Below are 17,831 nucleotides of genomic sequence, written 5' to 3'. Positions count from 1 at the left end.
CAGCCCGATTCGTAACCACTACGCTACCAGAGCTCCTAGGCATTATTAAAAATTAATCCGATTTTTAAGCATACAGTTTCTAGATGGGCTGATGAAAAACATTTGGTAACAAACTCCAATTGCTATTTGTTGTTGTCAAGTGTTGTTAGTTTGGTTCTGACTCGTAGCGACTCTGTATAGGGTTTCTGAGGATGTAAATCTTTGTGGGAGTAGAAAGTGTCATCTTTCTTCCACAAAGCTGCAGGTGGACTCAGAGTATCAATCTTGTGGTTAGCAGTCCAGTGCTTATCCTACAGAGTCACCACGCTCCTATTTACATAGCCTATTGTATCTGTCGTTAAATGCCGTCAAGTAGGTTCTGACTCATAGCGACCCAGGATAGGGTTTCTGAGAAGAGACTGGTGTCTTCGAACTGCTGACCTAATGGTTCAAACTGACCTTGCAGTCCTGTGCTTATCCTACAATGTCATACCAGGACTCCAGAGCAGCCAATTAGAGAGGGCTAAAGTGTAAAATTTTTTGTTATCTATATATTATCACAATAATTTTTAAAAAATGAATCAGAGCTGTATCAATTTATTTGGGGGGGGATTTCCTTGAGGAATTGAATAAAAAAGCAAGGTGCAGGAAAATTTATATAATGTAATTCCACTTTTACAAAATGATGATTAACAAATTTTAATACATGCATATGTTTACATACTATTTAAATAAGTCTGGCAATAATTACCTGATTATGGAGAAAACATACAGTTAGATAGGTGAATGTTAATGTGGGCAACCTGCGGTGAAAGCTGAGGGGTGGTGCACGCTGACATGGGTATTTGGAAGCGGGGAGAAGAGAGCCAATAAACCAACCAACAAACAGAGAGGCTTTTGGAATTCAACTTTCTTATCCTGGAGCTCAGAGACATGTTGTGGCACTGTAGGATAAGCACTGGACTGCCAACTGTAAGGCTGCTGGTTCAAACCAACCAGCTGCTTCTCACAAATCCTATACAGAGTCGCACTTAACAACAACAACCTTGAAGCCCTGCCAGACCCCTGACCTACAATGTTTACTCCTGGGACATCCATCCTCCCACTACCCTATATGTGGCCTTCAGTTTTTTGGTTAGCACGCATCCACCCAGAGTTGCCTGGTATGAGGACCTAGCGATCTACTTCCCCAAAACCAGCCACTGAAACTCCTGTGGAGGTGCCATGAGTCAGAATTGATCTTTGGCAACTGGTTTAGTTACTGGTTTATATATTTCTTTATGATCGTGAGAATGCAGGGAAAGGAGGTCCAGAAAGACCCTAGTATGGACTAATTTCAGTGCATGAAATGGACCTCAGGATCCAGAGTTCAACCTCCAATCCCCGGCATTTTGGCAAATTGATTGGAGTGAGGGGAAGGAGCGACAAGATATATTAACTCACTCATTATCTTAACACCTCTGTCTCAGCTCACGGGACACATCTCAGACAAGTCCTGCTCCATCTTAATTATATCTTCTTGTTATTTCCTCTTAGAACTCATCATAATTGGCATTATGTCCTTACTCATATATGTGTTTAACATTCAGTTCCCCTCATAAGCTGTAAGTATCATGAGGGGAAAGAACTTCTGTGTACAGTAGCCAGCCTGGTATGCAGTGGGGGCTTGATAAATGCTTGGATTGGGTAATGAACTCACTCACTCTCCTTTTGACTCACTCTTTTATTCATTCCTTTATTCATTCCAGAAACATGTGCTATTAGCCAATGACTTTACCTTTGAGCTGAAGTAACTCCTACTTTTTTTAGGGTGGGTTTTTTGGGGGAGGTACATGGGGAAGGGAAGACTGTAGAATTCCAGGAATGCATCCACAACTTGGGAGAACTGGGTAAATTGGACATTCTCCAGAAAGGAAGGGACAGTTCCCAGAGGATGGAAGGTCAGAGAAGAAGGCAGGCTGAAGATTGGGGCGGGGGTGGGGGTTGGGGAACGTTGTTGGAAGTAATGAGGAGAAAACTGGGCATAGCTAACCTCCTCTGTCTCCCGAACCGTGCCCTGGGGTTTTCCCACTGGCAGGCCAGGCCTTGGCTCCTGCTATCTGTTCTCCCTAGAAGAGCGTCTCCATCCCACATGCTGAAACCTTCCTTGCAAGACCAGCCCAGATGTCCTCCAAGTCTCCTCTCTTTCTCCAGCTGGAAGGGCCACTCCCTGCTGCAAACAAACTCCTGGAGCACGAAATCTGGACCTCCCTCACAGTACTGACCACTTCCTGGTTTGTGCTGTGTTGCGACCTCTCTCTCCACCCAATGGGCAGAGGCTTTATCCAACGGTTCACAGGGTCCAGCACAGAGTGGAGCAAGCCATTCTGCCTTAATGAATGAACAGCCCTGTGAGTTCTGGGACAGTGGTTATAATCCCATTTTATGGATGGGGAAATGGAGGCACAGATATGTGGCCAGCAGAACTTACCCTTCCTCCCAGAGTAAGGCAGTAGCAGAGTCTAGGCCCGTCCTACACTTCTGGCCCTAGAGGCAGGGCAGCTTGGTGGGAGGTGGAGGCAGGCTGGGATGGGGCGGGAGCTGGGTCCTGAGAACCAGCAGGCCAGAGAGATTTCAAGTTTGGATGGCCAAGTTCAGGGAAAGCACAGCTGGGGGGGAGCCAAGGTATTTATTATGCTTGGTCTCCTGCTCCAAACAGAGTGATGGATGGTGTCTCTCCAGTTCCTATAAACAGCTCGGCATGACTCCCTCCCTCCACCCCTCCACCCTCTCACCCTGCAGCCACCAAAGCCCCAACTGTTTCCAGTGAGATGGGAAGACAAAGGAAAAGATGGAGACTGGGACGAGAAAGATAAGCAGAAAAAACAGGGTCCTCGCAGGAAGCTGGTGGGAAATGCGGGGTGATATGAGAATTCTCCTTTTGCTTCACCACTGGCCACCATTGCTCCAAGGAAGCTGTGCCCTGCACCCCACCCTACTCACATAGCCCTCTGCCTCTAGGAAAATTCTCATCACCCCATTCTCTAAGGGCTCGTCTTCAATTCCCATGAGCCTGTATGTTCTGGAGGACAGAGGCCAATCTTTCAGGAAACCTTTGTGAGCTCCCGTCTGCGTTGGCTCACAGGCTCTGGGAACACAGACAGGACTTGGCACTAGGTTTCCAGGACCAGACAGACAACGAGACATTGTGGCAGAGGGCAGCAGGGGGCTGTGGTCAGTCAGCAGAGGGAAATCAGGGCAGTCTCTCCAGTGGAGGTGATGTAGACAAGGGTTGTAGAAAGGGGAGTTTGGCAGGTGGGTTGGGTTGGATTGGATGGAGGGTGGGTGTGACATTTCTGGTAGAGGAGGCAGAAGAGAGCTTGATATTTGAGGAGGCAATTCAGTATGGGACACAATGCAGCCAAATGGTGAAGACAGCTGGCTCTGGAATGGGGCAAACCTAGGTTCAAGCCTCAGCTCTGGCACTTTCTAGCTAGGGGCCTTAACCCGAGTCTCAGTTTTTCTACAGTGCAGATGATAATAACAGAAATCCCATCAGAGGCTGCTAAGAGTTAAATACAATAATGCACTTCAAATGCTCAACACAGGGCTGGCCTGGTACACAGTAACCATCAGCTTTGGGTAGTGTTGAGGACAGAGAGAATGGGGCTGGAGGGTGGCAGGGACCTGGCTTTGCAGGCTTTGTGAGTCTGGAAAAGGATAGGGGCACAGACAAAAGACCCCAGACTCCAGGGATGTGGCCAGCACAGGGTGGGTTGAGAGATGGTGAAGCTGGAGGGTCATGCCTCCTGTCCCCTGTGCCCACCCCTCCACACCCTATATATCAGCACGGCCTGCTGCTATAATAGCTCTTGAACAGAATGGGCCAGTATCCTGACATCTCAGACTTTCTGTGACGTGGGAGAGGTCCAGCCCCTTCATTGTCCCTGGAACTTGCTGAAAGCTCGGGAAACAGATGCTCTGCTGACCTAGTTGGCAGCTGAGTCCAGGTTTGGCTGAAAACAAGAATCTCTGTCTCACTGAGGGGTATTGGCCAGGTGAGCAAGTTCCCCTGTTTGCCTGTTAAAGAGATCAGGGGCCTGGTTGGGGCTCCCCTGGGTAGAGCTCAGCTCATGCTACTGCCTTCCCCTTAGCTCTTCACTGAGCACCAGCCAGGTGCCTGGAGGTTGAGCCATGTGCCCTTCCATCATCTCACCCCATGAAAAGGAGTTAGGAGCAGGAACTAGAGGGTGAGGTCACAGCCTGGCGAAATCTCCAGGGAGCAGAGTTTGGGCACAGTAGTCACTGAAGCTGAAGGGAAGGGCAAGTCCAGGGAAGGGTTATCAGTGAGCTAGGGAGAGAGGCAGGTGAGGGAAGACAAGTTGGCAGCTACATGGGTTACAGTGTTGGGGTGTCTGGCAGCTGTGATGGAGAAGAGAGGCCACTAGAGCACAAGCAGGTGGGGCTTCAAAATGAGGGGAAAGAGGATTGGGAGGCAACCCCCTGCCCTGCAGTCACTGCCTTAGAGACACTCTCCTACATGCTTCTTCACCCTCACACTCACCCCAGGCAATAGGCCTCCTGGCTCCTCCTGGGCTCTTCTTCAATCCCTGCAAGACCCTAGCCCCTCTAGCTGGCAAGACCTCTAGCTAACAGGAGGAGCAGTGGGGCATCAAAGCAATGACAATGACCCCTGCAGTGACAGAGAGCTTCCTGGGTTGAATGCAAAGAGAAGCAGACTCAGGATGGAGTCCTGGTGAAGAAAAGCCTGGGTAAGGTGTATCTGAAAAGTCCACGGAGTCTGGCTGCAAGGACCCCTGGGAGAATTTAGAAATGGTAGTATGGGGACGGGGCGCTTGCTCGCTGGAGGTGCTGAAGACAGTCTGGAGGAGAAAGGACTTTATCAGGAAGTGTGCTGTGAAAAGGAGGGAGGGGAAAGAAGTTAAGGGTTGTTTTTTTTTTTTTTTTTTTACTATTTCTAAGGTAGCACTTGACTCTAACCAAAAGGTTCCTTATGAGAAAGATGTGCTGGTCTGCTTCCATAAGATTACAGATTTCCAGAGCACTTCATTCTGACCCTTAGGGTTGCTGTGAGTTGGAATGGATTTAACCAACTGCAATGGGTTTATCTTCAATATGGACAAAACTTGTGTGCACAACTGAAGTCTGAGAGAAAAAGAGCCAACAGGGAGAGACTGAAGAAGAGGAGTGAGGACCCCAAGGGAGGGGAAGAGAGAGGACTGTGTCTCTGTACTTCTGAGACAACTGTTTTCTCAGTGAAGGGAGTCAGGGGCTGGGTTGTTGTTGCAAGGGGACAGAGGTGCGCAGCAGTGAACCTAATGGTGACTGAGGTCCCAGGGTGGTAATGACCCACCTAACAGTCGTCAGCCTGCCTCCCCTGTGAAGACTTGGACGATAAGTAAGGAGCCTGGAAAGGGCAGGGTGCAAATGGACGCAATGGTGCCGATTAACTGTAGCAAGGAGGAAGCCGGCAGGCCACAGTGTTTCTCCAGAATAATCTTTTAATACATTCATGCGGGTTATACAAAGAGCTGGTCCCAAGGCCCAGGATGGAGGCTGGGTCCCGGGAGGTGAGAGCAGCATTGTGTAGTGTAGTCCAAGATCAGGTGGGAAGGGGCCACCACCTTGTTCTCCAGGCCTGAGGAAGAGTGTGTGAGTGAGCAGCTGGAATTCCCTGGCAGGAGGGGCAGGGGCCATCTGGATGGATCTTCCGATCTATTTTTCAAGGGAATAGTACTCCTGTACTATTGTGGCACTGTGGGTTAATGTGCTGGACTGCAAAGTTGCTTTGAACGGCAGGGTCGGCGGTTCAAGCTCACTAGTTGCTCCTCAGATACCCTATACAGGGTCACTATGGGTCAGAAACAACTCAACAGCACTAACAACAACAACACTATGGAGCAAGCACTACTACAACCTTCAGTATGGATTACATCTGATTCTAAAAAAAGTGAAAATCCTTATAACTTGGCCAATAAACAATATCATGATAAATGTTGAAGAAATTGAAGCAGCATTCAAGAAATCAAACAACTCACTGCATTGGACAAATATACACTAAAAGACATCTTTAAAGTCTTAAAAAGCAAAGATGTCACTTTAATAACTAAGGTATGCCTAGCCCAAGCCATAATCTTTTTTTTTTTCCTGCCTCATATTTATTTGTACAAACAGCACAGGAGGACACCAGCTCTATACAGATGGTAGCCCAAAGGGTCATGCCTCTGTCCTCAGATGGAGAACTCTATTCCCTCTTTGTGGGGGCCTGGGCACCTTTGGGAGCCTGAGGTGAGGCCTTGGCTGGGGCTTGAGTTGAGGCTTTGGCTGGGGCTTTAGTTGAGGCCTTGGCTAGAGCTTTAGTTGAGGCCTTGACTGGAGCTTTAGTTGAGACCTTGGTTGAAGCTTCAGCCTTAGTTTTAGCACTGGCCTTGGACTTTGGCCGACAGAGCCTCAGACCCTTGGCAATGCGTGCCCAAGCACGCTTCCCCTGCTTGGGATGGGCAATGTAGGCCAGTTGACTGAGCCTGCAGTTGACACCCCTTGGGATCTTAGGCTTGATCTCCTTGGGCTTTATGAGAGCCTTGATAGCCTCGGCACGTGCATCCATGGCCTTGGCGTTGCTGGCCTGCATCTTCTTCAGGCCCTTCTTGTTGTGCTTCTTGGCAAAGTGCATGTTCCTCAGAAACTTGGGGTCCACCCCCTTGAGACACTCATTTATCATTGTGATCGGGGTTTCTTGATACCATTTCTGTGCCATTTTCGGGACTGGTTGTGCGTGGTGTGGTTCTTGGACTTGGCCATGTCTGCACCTGGAGGAGAGTGGAGGTGAGGGCTAGGCCCATTCTCTGCCTTGATCCAGATGGGAGTGAAGCCTGAATCTACAGCTGCACCCCACCCTACCCCCAACTCATGCTGCACGGCAGAAATGCCCCCAAGCCATAATCTTTTAAACCGCCTCATATGTATCCAGGAGACCCAGTGGGGCAAACCATTAAACACTTGACTGCTAACCAAAAGGCTGGCAGTTTGAAACCAGCAGTTCTATGGAAAATCTGCTTCTGCAAAGATGACAGCCAAGAACACCCTATGGTGCCATTTTACTCTGTCACACGGGGTCACAATGAGACGGAATAGACTCCACGGCACATAACAACAATATGTGCATATGGACTCTGGACAATGAAAAAGGAAGACCAAATCAGAATTAACACATTTGAATTGTGGTTTTGGCAAGGAACACTGAAGATACCCTAGACTGCTGGAAGAACAAATCAATCTGTCTTGGAGGAAGTGCAGTTAGAAGGATCCTTATCCTTGGCAAGACTTTGTCTTGCTTACTTTGGATGCATTATCAGGAGAGACCAGTCACTGGAGACGGACATAATTCTTGGTAAGTAGAGGGTCAGTAAGAGAGAGAGACTCAATGAAATGGATTAACAGGGTAGCCACAACCTAGCTTGTGAGGCTGATACGGGAACTGGCAACATTCCTTCTGTTATACGTAGCGTCCTTCTGAACCAGAGCAGACTCAGTGGCACCTCATAACACCAGCAATAACAATGACCTTATGAAGCGATAACTGAAGGAGAAGGAATCCACTCAGATCCCCCACCACCAATGCCACCCACCAGTCAAGTCTGAACCCACTTTTCACAAGCTCTGCCCATGACTTGTGGGGCAACTTTGAGCAAGTCCCATTCTCTTAAGCCTTGGTTTCCTTATCTGTGCAATGAGGAGGGTGGACTCAAGGTCTCAAACTTTAGGCTAAGACCAATGGAGAAGAGGAAAAGAAGAGGATAGGAGAGCAAGGAAAGAAAACCCAGACGAAGGTGCAAAAAAAGGGAAGGAGGGAAACTGAGGCAGAGAAGAAGCAGAGGGCCAGCAGCTGCCTGTCTTCACTCTGACTGCCTGAGAGAGAAGAAGGAGAGAGGCAGAGGGTAGGGGTGATATGAGCAGCACAGGATGCTCCCAGGCCCTGCTTGGGTGATGTGGGGCCCACTTCCTGTCCACCCACAACCTGAAGCCCCTATCTGTGCAGTGGGGACGCAAAGATTCTGTGGCACATCTTAGTTGTGGGATCCTGGACGGAGGCTTTGGAGCCTTGGTTTCCTCTTTTGTAAAATGGAATGATACCAACCTCAGGGCTGCCCTGTAGAGGCAGACAGGAGGAAGGCTTGAACGAGCATCTACAGTTGCCCAGCCTAGTGCAAACAGAGCCAGCTCCTGGTTCACCAGCCAGGATGGGGTGATGCAGAGGGGCACCTGGAGTCAGTGTGTACAACATGAGAGCACCCTAGAGAGTCTGTCCAGAACCGGAAGCAGAATGGACCAGTACTCAGCTGGAGTCCAGGCTGACAGCCTGTTAACCACACCCTGATGGAGCTACCACAGCCACAGTGCCTAATGGTACCCGATCCAGCAAATACTCATGTGACTCCAGTTCTCTCCTCTGGTCACAAGCTTTTCATTTTCCAGTGAGGCTGTAAGTCATTATGAGAAGATGTGACAAATAGTCTGCTTGGAAACGCCTCAGACAAATCCTCTTGGTGTTGCCCCTCTCTGGCCCTGGACCAGTTGGATCTGCAGAACTTTGGAGCTGCCTCATAGCCCTGGGCTTCCACACCTCATAGCCCCCGATCACACTGACAGTCTCCCCCACTGAACTGAGAAGTGCTTGAGGGCAGGGATGGGGTCTCATTCAACTGTGTTCTCAGTGTCCACAGCATAAAAAAGATGTTTTGTCAAAGATCTAATGATCTTATGGGCAAATGTCATTTTCTGCTATCTCTGAGACTCCCCAACTCTGAGCTTCCACAGCTGGACCATATTTGCAAACTGGGAAGTGGGCTGCCTGCCTCCCAGTGCAGCAGGATGCAGAGAAAGGAGCCCTGGGCTGGGATTTGGAGACCAGTGTTCTTGTCCCTTGCTCGCTGTGTGACGGTGAGTCAGTCCCCATTCTTCTCTGTGCCTCTGGCTCACCCACTGACCTTGGAAGGGCATCTTGGCTAGGCTGTTCTACAGTCTCCTGGCTTCTCTAGGCTTTGTACTGTTGGCTAAACTTCTGCCGGCGGAAGCAGCAACAGATGGCCAGCGTAGTGAGGAGGATCACAGAGACCACTAGGAAGGTGAGGATGATGATGAGGTTGACGTTCTTGAGCTCCCCTTTCTCACAGTCCTCAGGACGCACGTGGCTCAGGGACACCTCCTCCTGGGAGCCAAAGCGGCAGATCAAGTCCTGGGTGGCATCCACATCCACCCGGCCCTGGTGCAGCTGGGCTGCCAGCCAGCCATTGCCACAGCAGCTAAGTGGATTCCCTTGCAGGTAGAGGCGCCGGAGGCTGGTCTCCAAACCACCCATGGCACTGCCTGGCAGAAGGCTGAAGCTATTGTTCCTCAGGTCCAGCACCTCCAGAGACACAGCCTGTGTCCAGGCAGGCAGGTGGCTGAGGTGGTTCTCAGCGAGATTGAGCTGCTTGAGGCAGCTGAAGCAGGGCAGATTCACTTGCAGGATGGTCAGTCCATTGCCCTGAAGTTCCAGGACCTCTAAGGAGGCCTCCAGGCCTGCCAAGGCCCCCAGGGCCACATCCAGTCCAGGGTTGGCAGAGAGGTCTAGCTCTGTAAGTGGTGTGTGGAGGAAGGCACCTGCCCAGAGCTTTTCTATCTCATTATCCACCAGATTCAGGATGTGTAGGGAGGGTATTCCAGAGAAGGCAACACAGCCTGAGGGGGCAGGCTCCCCTGGACCCCCACAGGGGTTAACCTGGTTTCCCTGCAAGTTTAGTCTCTGCAGGCTGGCCAGGCTGGCAAAAGTGTATGGGGGCAGATTCCGTAGGGCATTGGCCTGCAGAAGCAGTGTCCGCAGAGCCCCCAGGGTTCTGGTGCCTAGCTCCAGTGCCTCCAGTGCATTGTGACTTAAGTCCAGGAGCACCAGGCAGGGCAGAGAGCCCACCTGCCGGGCCTCAAAGGCCCTCAAGCAGTTTCGACTGAGGTTCAGGAAGCGCAAGGAGCTCAGGGGCTCAAGAAAGCCCTCGGGGATGTGCTCAATCTCATTGTAGCTCAAATCCAGGTTCAGGAGCTGGGAAAGGGGGCAGGTGCTGGTGGTCCAGCTGGGGCTGGAGAGGGGCAGAGCTGACCAGCCCTCAGAAGGGGCACGCACACCCTCACGGCCTCGGGACTGTCCCGTGGGGAGCTGGTGGAGGTTGTTGTTGGACACATTCAGGTAAGTAAGTCGGGGAAGTACAGCCAGGTTGGGGAAATGGAGCAGTTTGTTCTCCCGAAGGTCCAGCCAAGTGAGCTGGTACTCACCCTGCGGATCTGGGGATGTCTGGAAGGCCTCAATGCTGTTGCAGCTCAGGTCAAGCACCCGCAGCTGCTGGAGGCTGAAGTCAGAGATGCAGGTGAGGGAATTCCTAGAGAGATTCAGGTGTGTCAGGCGGGGCAGGGCCTCGAACGCACCCTCCTCAATGTCCATCAGCACGTTGCTATGTAGGTCCAGATGCTCGAGCGCAGGCATGCCCCAGAAGGTATGGTGGGCCAGGCGTGTCAGGCTGTTTTCAGCTAGGGAGAGGGTGCGCAGGGCAGGCGCTTCCCCCAGTAACCGCTCCACTAGGCCACTGTATAGGCTGTTTCCGGACAGGTCCAAGGAGGTCACGTGAGGCAGAGGGCCCAACGCTGTGCCCACCACAAGGCGGTTGTGGGCCAGGTTGAGATGCTCCAGGTGGGGCAGGGCCTGGAAGACACCTGGCTGCAGGAAGCTGATCTCGTTGGCGCTCAGGTCCAGGCGGCGAAGTGCTGTGTAGAAGCCCAAGGGTGAAGCCATGACGCCTCGCAGCTGATTTCCAGACAGGTTGAGGACCTGAATGTCCAGCGGAAGCAATGATGGGACCTGGCTCAGGCCAAAACCCTGGCATGACACTTCCTTATCCACCTGGAAAGAGGGAGAAGAGAGGGAGAAAAAAGCCGACATGAGAGGTGTACTTGATTCCTTCCAGCAACCACCCCCAAATTTGGTTAGGCTTGTCCTTTGGGCTCCCAGAATTCTCCACTTCCCTCCACTTCAGCCTAATCATACCCCATCTAGTACCCAGCATAGTGCTGGGCATAAGGTAGGAACTCAATGAAGGTTTGATGGGTAGACAGAGATATCAGGACAAATAAACAAACAAAAAACTCTGTTGTGATTATAACCACATTTTACAGGAAATCAAGGTTTAGAGGGTGGATCCATCTATCACCCAGAATGACCCAGAGCCAGTAAGCCACAGGGCCATGCTGGGGCCAGACGTCCTGATTCCATGCCCTGGGTTCCATCTGTAGGCACACACACTTACTGTTTCCAGCTGGTGCTACACTGGAAATGACTTTGGGAAGAGAGGTGTAGAGGAGGGGAATGAGAGCTCAGGGATGATATCTAAAGTGCAGTCCCCACCCCAATTCCAAGTTGAATAGCCATCGATAGCTAGACAACACAGCAGAGATGCCGTTCCCCCTTTTTCAGCTGCCTCAGTCAGGCGCCTTTCGTATTTGTGGCACCTTGGAATGTCATTCCATGTCTCATCTGATGCTCCCCCAGGAGGCCTCTGTTTGGGAAGTAGGGAAAAATGTTTTCAAAAGGGAAAAAAGGCTGTTTTCAGGTCTGCGATCAGATTTTATTTAGACCTCCCACCCCTAGGTCTTATTCAAGCCCTCATTCCATGGGGCAGAGCGCCCAGCTCCGTCCTCGCCAACCCTCCCCAGATGTGACCTCCTTTCTGTTGCTGCTACCGCCCCCACTCCTGTCAGCTGCCTCACTTCCCATGGCCCGGTCCAGCATCAGTCCCTGGTGGTGGACGGACACGGAGGGGACAGAGGAAATGATGACCAGGGCCCCAGGCCACATTCCTTAGTGACAGACTGATTGTGCCATGTGACCACCATTGAGTCACATTAAACCAGTTGCTATCGAGTCCATTTGACTCATGGCAACCCCATATGTGACAGAGTAGAACTGTCCCATCAGGTTTCAATGCTGATTTCTCAGAAGCAGGTCACCAGGCCTTTCTTCTGCGGTATCTGCGGAACCTCCAACTCTTTGGTTAGCAGCCCAGTGTGTTAGCCATTTGTACTATTCAGGACTCACACCCAAGTCGCATTAGCACCCACTCATCCAGGGACTAACTCTCCTTCCCCAGTACCACTTTATATTCTAGTTAGCACTTTCTGGTCTGTGTTCTCATTGGACCTTCACAACTGCTTACCCTTTAGATCTGATGCCCCTTTACTTATAGATACTCAAATTCAGAGAAGGGAAGGGAGGTTCCAAGATCACCTCGCTGGTGAGGGGCAGAGCAGGGATTTGAAGCCCAGCCTCTTAATAACCAAAGGCCATGCTCTTGTCTCTCTATTGTGTGTGCCTCATAGAGCCAGAATTCAAGTGCAAATGCAGCGCTACCTTTTGTTTCTTGTAGGCCCCCAGGAAAACCAGCCTTTCACAGGCAAGGGTCTAATCCCTGCAGCCACCTCATCTCAGATGCTTTCCTGTTCCTGGCCTCTCTTCCTCCATCAGACCCTCGTCCACCAGGGAGCTTCCCTGATTGTCAGGCAGGTCAGGGCCTCCTCTGGACGCTCACAGTTCCTGTGCTTCCTCTCTCATAGTTTCATCCTCCCAAATTATGACAGTTTACTTGGGGATCTGCTAGACAGTGAACTGTTTATACAATGTCCTGGCCCTGGCACACAGGAGATGCTCAATACTTTTGTTTTTCATGAATGGAAGAGTCACAGATGTGAGGGTTTGTTGTCGTTGTTGTTAAGTGCCACTGAGTCCTTTCTGACTCATAGCGACCCTGTGTAGGGTTTACAAGGAACGAATGGTGACTTTGAACCGAAGACCTTGTGGTTCAAATTGACCTTGCAGTCCAGTGCTTTATCCGACAGCGCCACACCGGGAAGCACTAAATCAAACACCTCTCTCAGATGATCCATATATTCAGACCAGAGACCAAGATTGTTAGACTCAGATGGGACGACAGAGGCTTGAAAATGGTAGTGACTTGCCTCAGGACATAATGAGTCAATGGCTGAGCTGACAGAACTCGCTGTCTGGCTCCAGCTCTTGATTCCTACAGAGAGACCCAAGGTGAGTAAGGTAAGGGAGGGGACTTCCTATCGTCAGGCATCTGTGTGGCTCTTCCTACTCCACCTAGCACAGGAAGTGGCCCTACCACCTCCAGGGGACATGGTGTCATAGAAACTGCAGCTGGGCCTCGTGCAAACTGGAAACCCATCCAAGCTGCCTTGCCTATCCTGCCTGACTCCGAGCCCCTTCCTCCCTCACAACCTCTCTATCTTCTGGGGGCAGTGAGTCCTACCCTCATTTCTCTGGATGAGGCTGGCTTAAAGAAGAAACAACAAAATGAATAAAATAGTAATTATTATTGTAGAAAACCAGCTTCATATCAAGCTTTGAGCTGAGTGCTCTGTTGTTGTTAAGTGTTGTTAAGTTGAGTCAGGTTAACTCATAGCAACCCTTATAGGGTTTCTGAGGAGTGGTTGGTGGGTTTGAACCACCAACCTTGAAGTTCACACTGATCTTATGGCTGAGTGCCTATCCTACATCATCACATCAGGACTCCATGGGGTTTCTGTGGGGCAACTGGTGGGTTTGAACCACCAATCTTGCAGTTAGTAGTCCAGTACTTACCAGGACTCCTTAACCTCCTTTAATCCTGACCAGTATGATAAAGCTGAACTACTAAACACAAGGTTGGCAGTTCAAACCCACCAGCCACTCCACAAGAAAGATGAGGCTTTCTGCTTCAGTAAAGATTTATAGCTATGAATCAGAACCTCCTAGATGGTATCTAACAACAATTTACCCAACTGAAAGAAACCGAGGCTCAGGGAGCAGGCTGCCAAAGATGAGACAGATAGGAACTCAAAGCCATCATTGGTGAGTTTCTTTTGCTAATGGTGCAAGCTGAGTTCTGGCCAGTAGACTCCCATCTGGGCAGTACCCAATTTGTTTCCTGTGCAGAGCGAATAGCAGCAGCCACACTGGCTGGTCATTTACTCTGTGCTGAGGGGCGTACTGCACTGTTTCACAAGTGACCCACAGCCTCAAATTACCTCTGTATATGCAAAGGCTCCTTGGAGCATCGGCCTCTGAGAGTTGGGCCAGGATGCAAAGTTGGCCAAGCCCAGAGCCTCTAAGACTTGCTTTCCACCCGGGCTGCCAGGATCCTGCTTTTGAGGTCCAGACAGGGCTGCACTAGGCTCCCCCGCCATCCAGTCCAGGAAGGAGCTTGAGGCCAGGGCAGCTCTCAAAAATCCATTTCCAGGGATGCCCACCACCCTGCCTGAGTTCTAAGACCCAGTTCTGACTGATGGACAATGGAGAGGCTTTTGTGGACAGTCCTTGGCTGGAGGTCTGAGCCTCCCCCTGACAACTACCACTACTGACTCTGTGATTTCAGGGAGTCACCACTGGCTCTCCTTTGAGTAGGGAGGAGGACTTGTCCTCCAATTCTGTTCTACCACCTCCCCATAGAAGGGGAACAGGGCCATGGACAGCCCAAGTTTCGGGGAATTGTGTTCAAATCCTGGTTCTGCCACTTTCTACCCTCATGACACGGCTTCCTCAACTGCAAAGAGGAGTTCTGAGGAGGATAAAATAATGAAAAGGCCCCTCGTGCAGTGTAGGCACCTTGCACGACTTCAGCAAGTGTAGTGGTTACGAGTCAGGCTGCTAACCTCAAGGTCAGTAGTTCGAAACTACCAGCTGTTCCATGGGAGAAAGATGACGCTTTCTGCTCCCATAAAGATTTATAGCCTTGGAAACCCTGTACAGGGTCGCTATGAATCACAAGCAATTCCAGAGCACACCACCACCACCATTTGGAAAATCATTGTAACTTCTACATGTACTGATCTTTCCTATATTTGCCCAGAATCCAAAGCTTGTCCCACTTCTCTGTTGTCTGGCTGGGTGGCCAGGGCACTTCAACTCTCTGAGCCTCAAACTCCCAGAGTAGAATGTGGGGTTGCATCTCTGCCTGTGATTCTGGGTCTGGAACTCTTAAAGGGACTATGAGTAGCGGGACATTACAAATCTTAGGGGTAGACTGCTGCCAACACTTCTAGCCCCTTGGAACAGCTGTCCATCCTTTGAGTGGCCTTTGAGTCACGTCTTTAAGGGGCTGCAGAGGGCCTGTGCATTCCCTCAGCCCGGGCTCCAGCCTCGCCTCAGTGACTGTCCAAGTACTAGGCCCCTGTTCCCTGTACTCTGCAGCGTCCCTAATTCAGGGGCTAAACTCCCTAATCTGGAGCAGAAAAAAGGAATAGAATTGAATCAAACCTGGTTCCTGACCTCAAGAAGTTCTCAGTCTGGCAGATGAGAGAGTCATGGATGCAATCACCAACTACCCGAGGTGCTCAGTATACTTCAGTACTGAGATGGAGGAAAACCAAGGAACTGTGGAAGCCCAGCAGAGGGAGCAGACAGTCAGGTCAGCCTGGGAGGAGTCAGGGAAGGCTGCCTGAAGGAGGCCGCCTTTGACCTGGGCAGGAATAAATGAGAGGCTAAGGAGCTCTGGTAGCGTAGTGGTTAAGAATCAGGCTGTGAACCTCACGGTCAGCAGTTCGAAACTACCGACTCTATGGCACATCAGAACAACAACAACAACAAGTGACAGGTAACTTAACTCCAGTTGAGAAAAGGGACCTTCTCAGCTGTCCCAGCTCAAATTCCCCACACTTATGCACATTCTGCATTGCCAGACTGGGCCCATTGCCCTCTGAGGGTAGGTTGAGTGAACAGAGTCTAATATCAGCCCCACTGTTTCTAGAAGAATGACCTTGTTCAAGTCATCCAACCTCTCCAAAGCTGTTTCCTCCTTTATAAGATAAGCATAGTGGTACTTTCCTGGAAGAATTACTAGGTAAATTGTTGTTGTTGTTGTTGTTGTTATGTGCCGTGGAGTCGGTTCCGACTCATAGCGACCCTGTACAGGGTTTCGAGTTTCCAAGGCTGTAAATCTTTACGGGAGCAGAAAGCCTCATCTTTCTCCCATGGAACAGCTGGTAGTTTCAAACTGCTGACCTTGCAGTTCGCAGCCTAATTCGTAACCACTATGCTACCAGAGCTCCTTACTAGATAAATAAGATATTTAAATATTCTAGTAGGTGCTCATGAAATTCAAGATACCTTCCATTCTTTTGACTCCTCTTTTGATGGCTGGGGCTGGAGTAAGGATTCTGAGGCTGTAAGATACCTAGGGTGGGCAGGAGAAAGGCCTAAGCCTGCCTGGACAGGGCTTCTTACCGTCTTACAGGGCACCATCTCACGGCGTTGGGAGGTAGCCAAGCTCAGGGTCATCATGGCCAACAGCAGCAGGATCTGGCGGCTCATGGCTCTGTATAGGGAAGGGTGGGAAGGGAAACACCGTAAGACTCCTGGTTCCCTCTTACTGCCAGCCCTATAGCTGCCTGCTTCCAGGGATCCCCACAGAACCCAATTCCCAGCAGCAGGAATCAAGGGATCTATGGCTGGGGCAGAAATGGGGTAGGAAATGGCATGGCAGCTGGTCACAAAGGGCCCTAAATGCCAGGTCAAGGAGCTGAGGCCTTACCCTGGGGCAACAAGAGTTTTAAGCAGTGAATGACTTCCTTCTAGAGGGAGACAGCTTGGAGGGTGGTGTGACTCTGAGGGATGCCCTGGGCCAAGCTCAGAGCTGGGGGAGGGATGGGAGGAAGCTGGGCCTCTTCACTCCATTTCCACCTAGGCCACAAGTAGGCCCCCTCTCCAAGCTTCTGGAGCCCCTAAAGAATTCCTCACTCTCCCCCAGGGGACTTTTATTTTGCTCCTTTTCTTTTGATTCTCAGATTCTCTAACCCTAGCTATTGTTTGAGGGCTAGGCTGGGGGCCTTGACAGGAAGCGTGGTCTGCCAGGAGACCTACCCTGCCCCCAGCACTGGACTTCCCTAGCAGCCTGCAGCCTGCCCTGCACTTTCACTGAAGTAGCCACCAGCACAGGGAGGCACAAGTTTGCTTGGCTACCAGGGGTGGCAGGTGGATCTCAGAGACTCTCAGCAGGGTCAAATCCCTGTGCTGCTGGATGCCACTCATTTCCTCGCCTGAAGACCTGAGCTAAGTGCTAGGGATACACAGATGAATCCGTTAACTTCATTTGTTGATTCACCCACACCTTTACTGATTGCCTCTTCATGTGCTGGGAGCTGGGGACCACGGGAAATACGCTGTATGCACAGTGTTAACAAGGAAAGTCACATCAAGCTGTCCAGGAGCACTGGATTGTCACCCATACCTGACTGTCCCATCTGTCTCCTATACTGACCTGCTCTGTGACCAATCCCTTCCCTTCTCCAAGCCTCAGTTTTAACCTGAGGTGCAGGCCAATCTCACCAGTTTCACTGACGATCCAATGAGATGTGTTTCATGAAAGTGCCCCTCACTCACAGAGCCCTTACTAGGCCCCAGGTGCGCTTCTCCACACTTTACACTTCATCCTCACAAGAACACAACAATTTGGTTCTATTATTTTCAAGCCCATTGTACAGGTGAGATTTACAAAGGATCAGTGAGAGATGAAGTAACGTACTTAAAAGGTCACACAGCTAGCAAGCAGTCTGTGACCTAAACCTCAATAGGATATGGAGTTTCTCAGCAGGTGTTTGTGAAAATGGGTGCTGAATTGTGACTCTGTAGAGCCAGAAAAGAGTGAATGTGAAGGATGCTTATGAAGGAACATTTAAGGGCCTCCAAGGAGCTCTGGTAGCGTAGTGGTTACGAATCGGGCTGCGAACCTTAAGGTCAGCGGTTCGAAACTACCAGCTGCACCGCGGGAGAAAGATGA

The 17,831-nt window shown here is 50.6% G+C and overlaps 1 protein-coding gene and 1 pseudogene across 1 annotated transcript; both read right to left on the bottom strand.

The window, feature by feature from the left end:
• Nucleotides 1-6,223: 6,223 nt before the first annotated feature.
• Nucleotides 6,224-6,780, bottom strand: LOC102815843 (annotated as a pseudogene).
• A 2,233-nt stretch (nt 6,781-9,013) lies between these two features.
• On the bottom strand, nt 9,014-16,366 carry LRRC32 (leucine rich repeat containing 32). The gene is made up of 2 exons (XM_006865002.1): nt 16,280-16,366; nt 9,014-10,906 (listed from the first exon to the last, which is right to left on the bottom strand). The coding sequence occupies exons 1-2, from the start codon at nt 16,364-16,366 to the stop codon at nt 9,014-9,016; spliced, it is 1,980 nt and encodes a 659-aa protein (XP_006865064.1).
• Between the last annotated feature and the right edge of the window lie 1,465 nt (nt 16,367-17,831).

This window comes from Chrysochloris asiatica, unplaced genomic scaffold (genome assembly GCF_000296735.1).
Source record: "Chrysochloris asiatica unplaced genomic scaffold, ChrAsi1.0 scaffold00074, whole genome shotgun sequence".
Taxonomy (NCBI): domain Eukaryota; kingdom Metazoa; phylum Chordata; class Mammalia; order Afrosoricida; family Chrysochloridae; genus Chrysochloris; species Chrysochloris asiatica.
The sequence above is the reverse complement of the archived record's forward strand: the minus strand, read 5'-3'. Positions and strand labels throughout refer to the sequence as shown.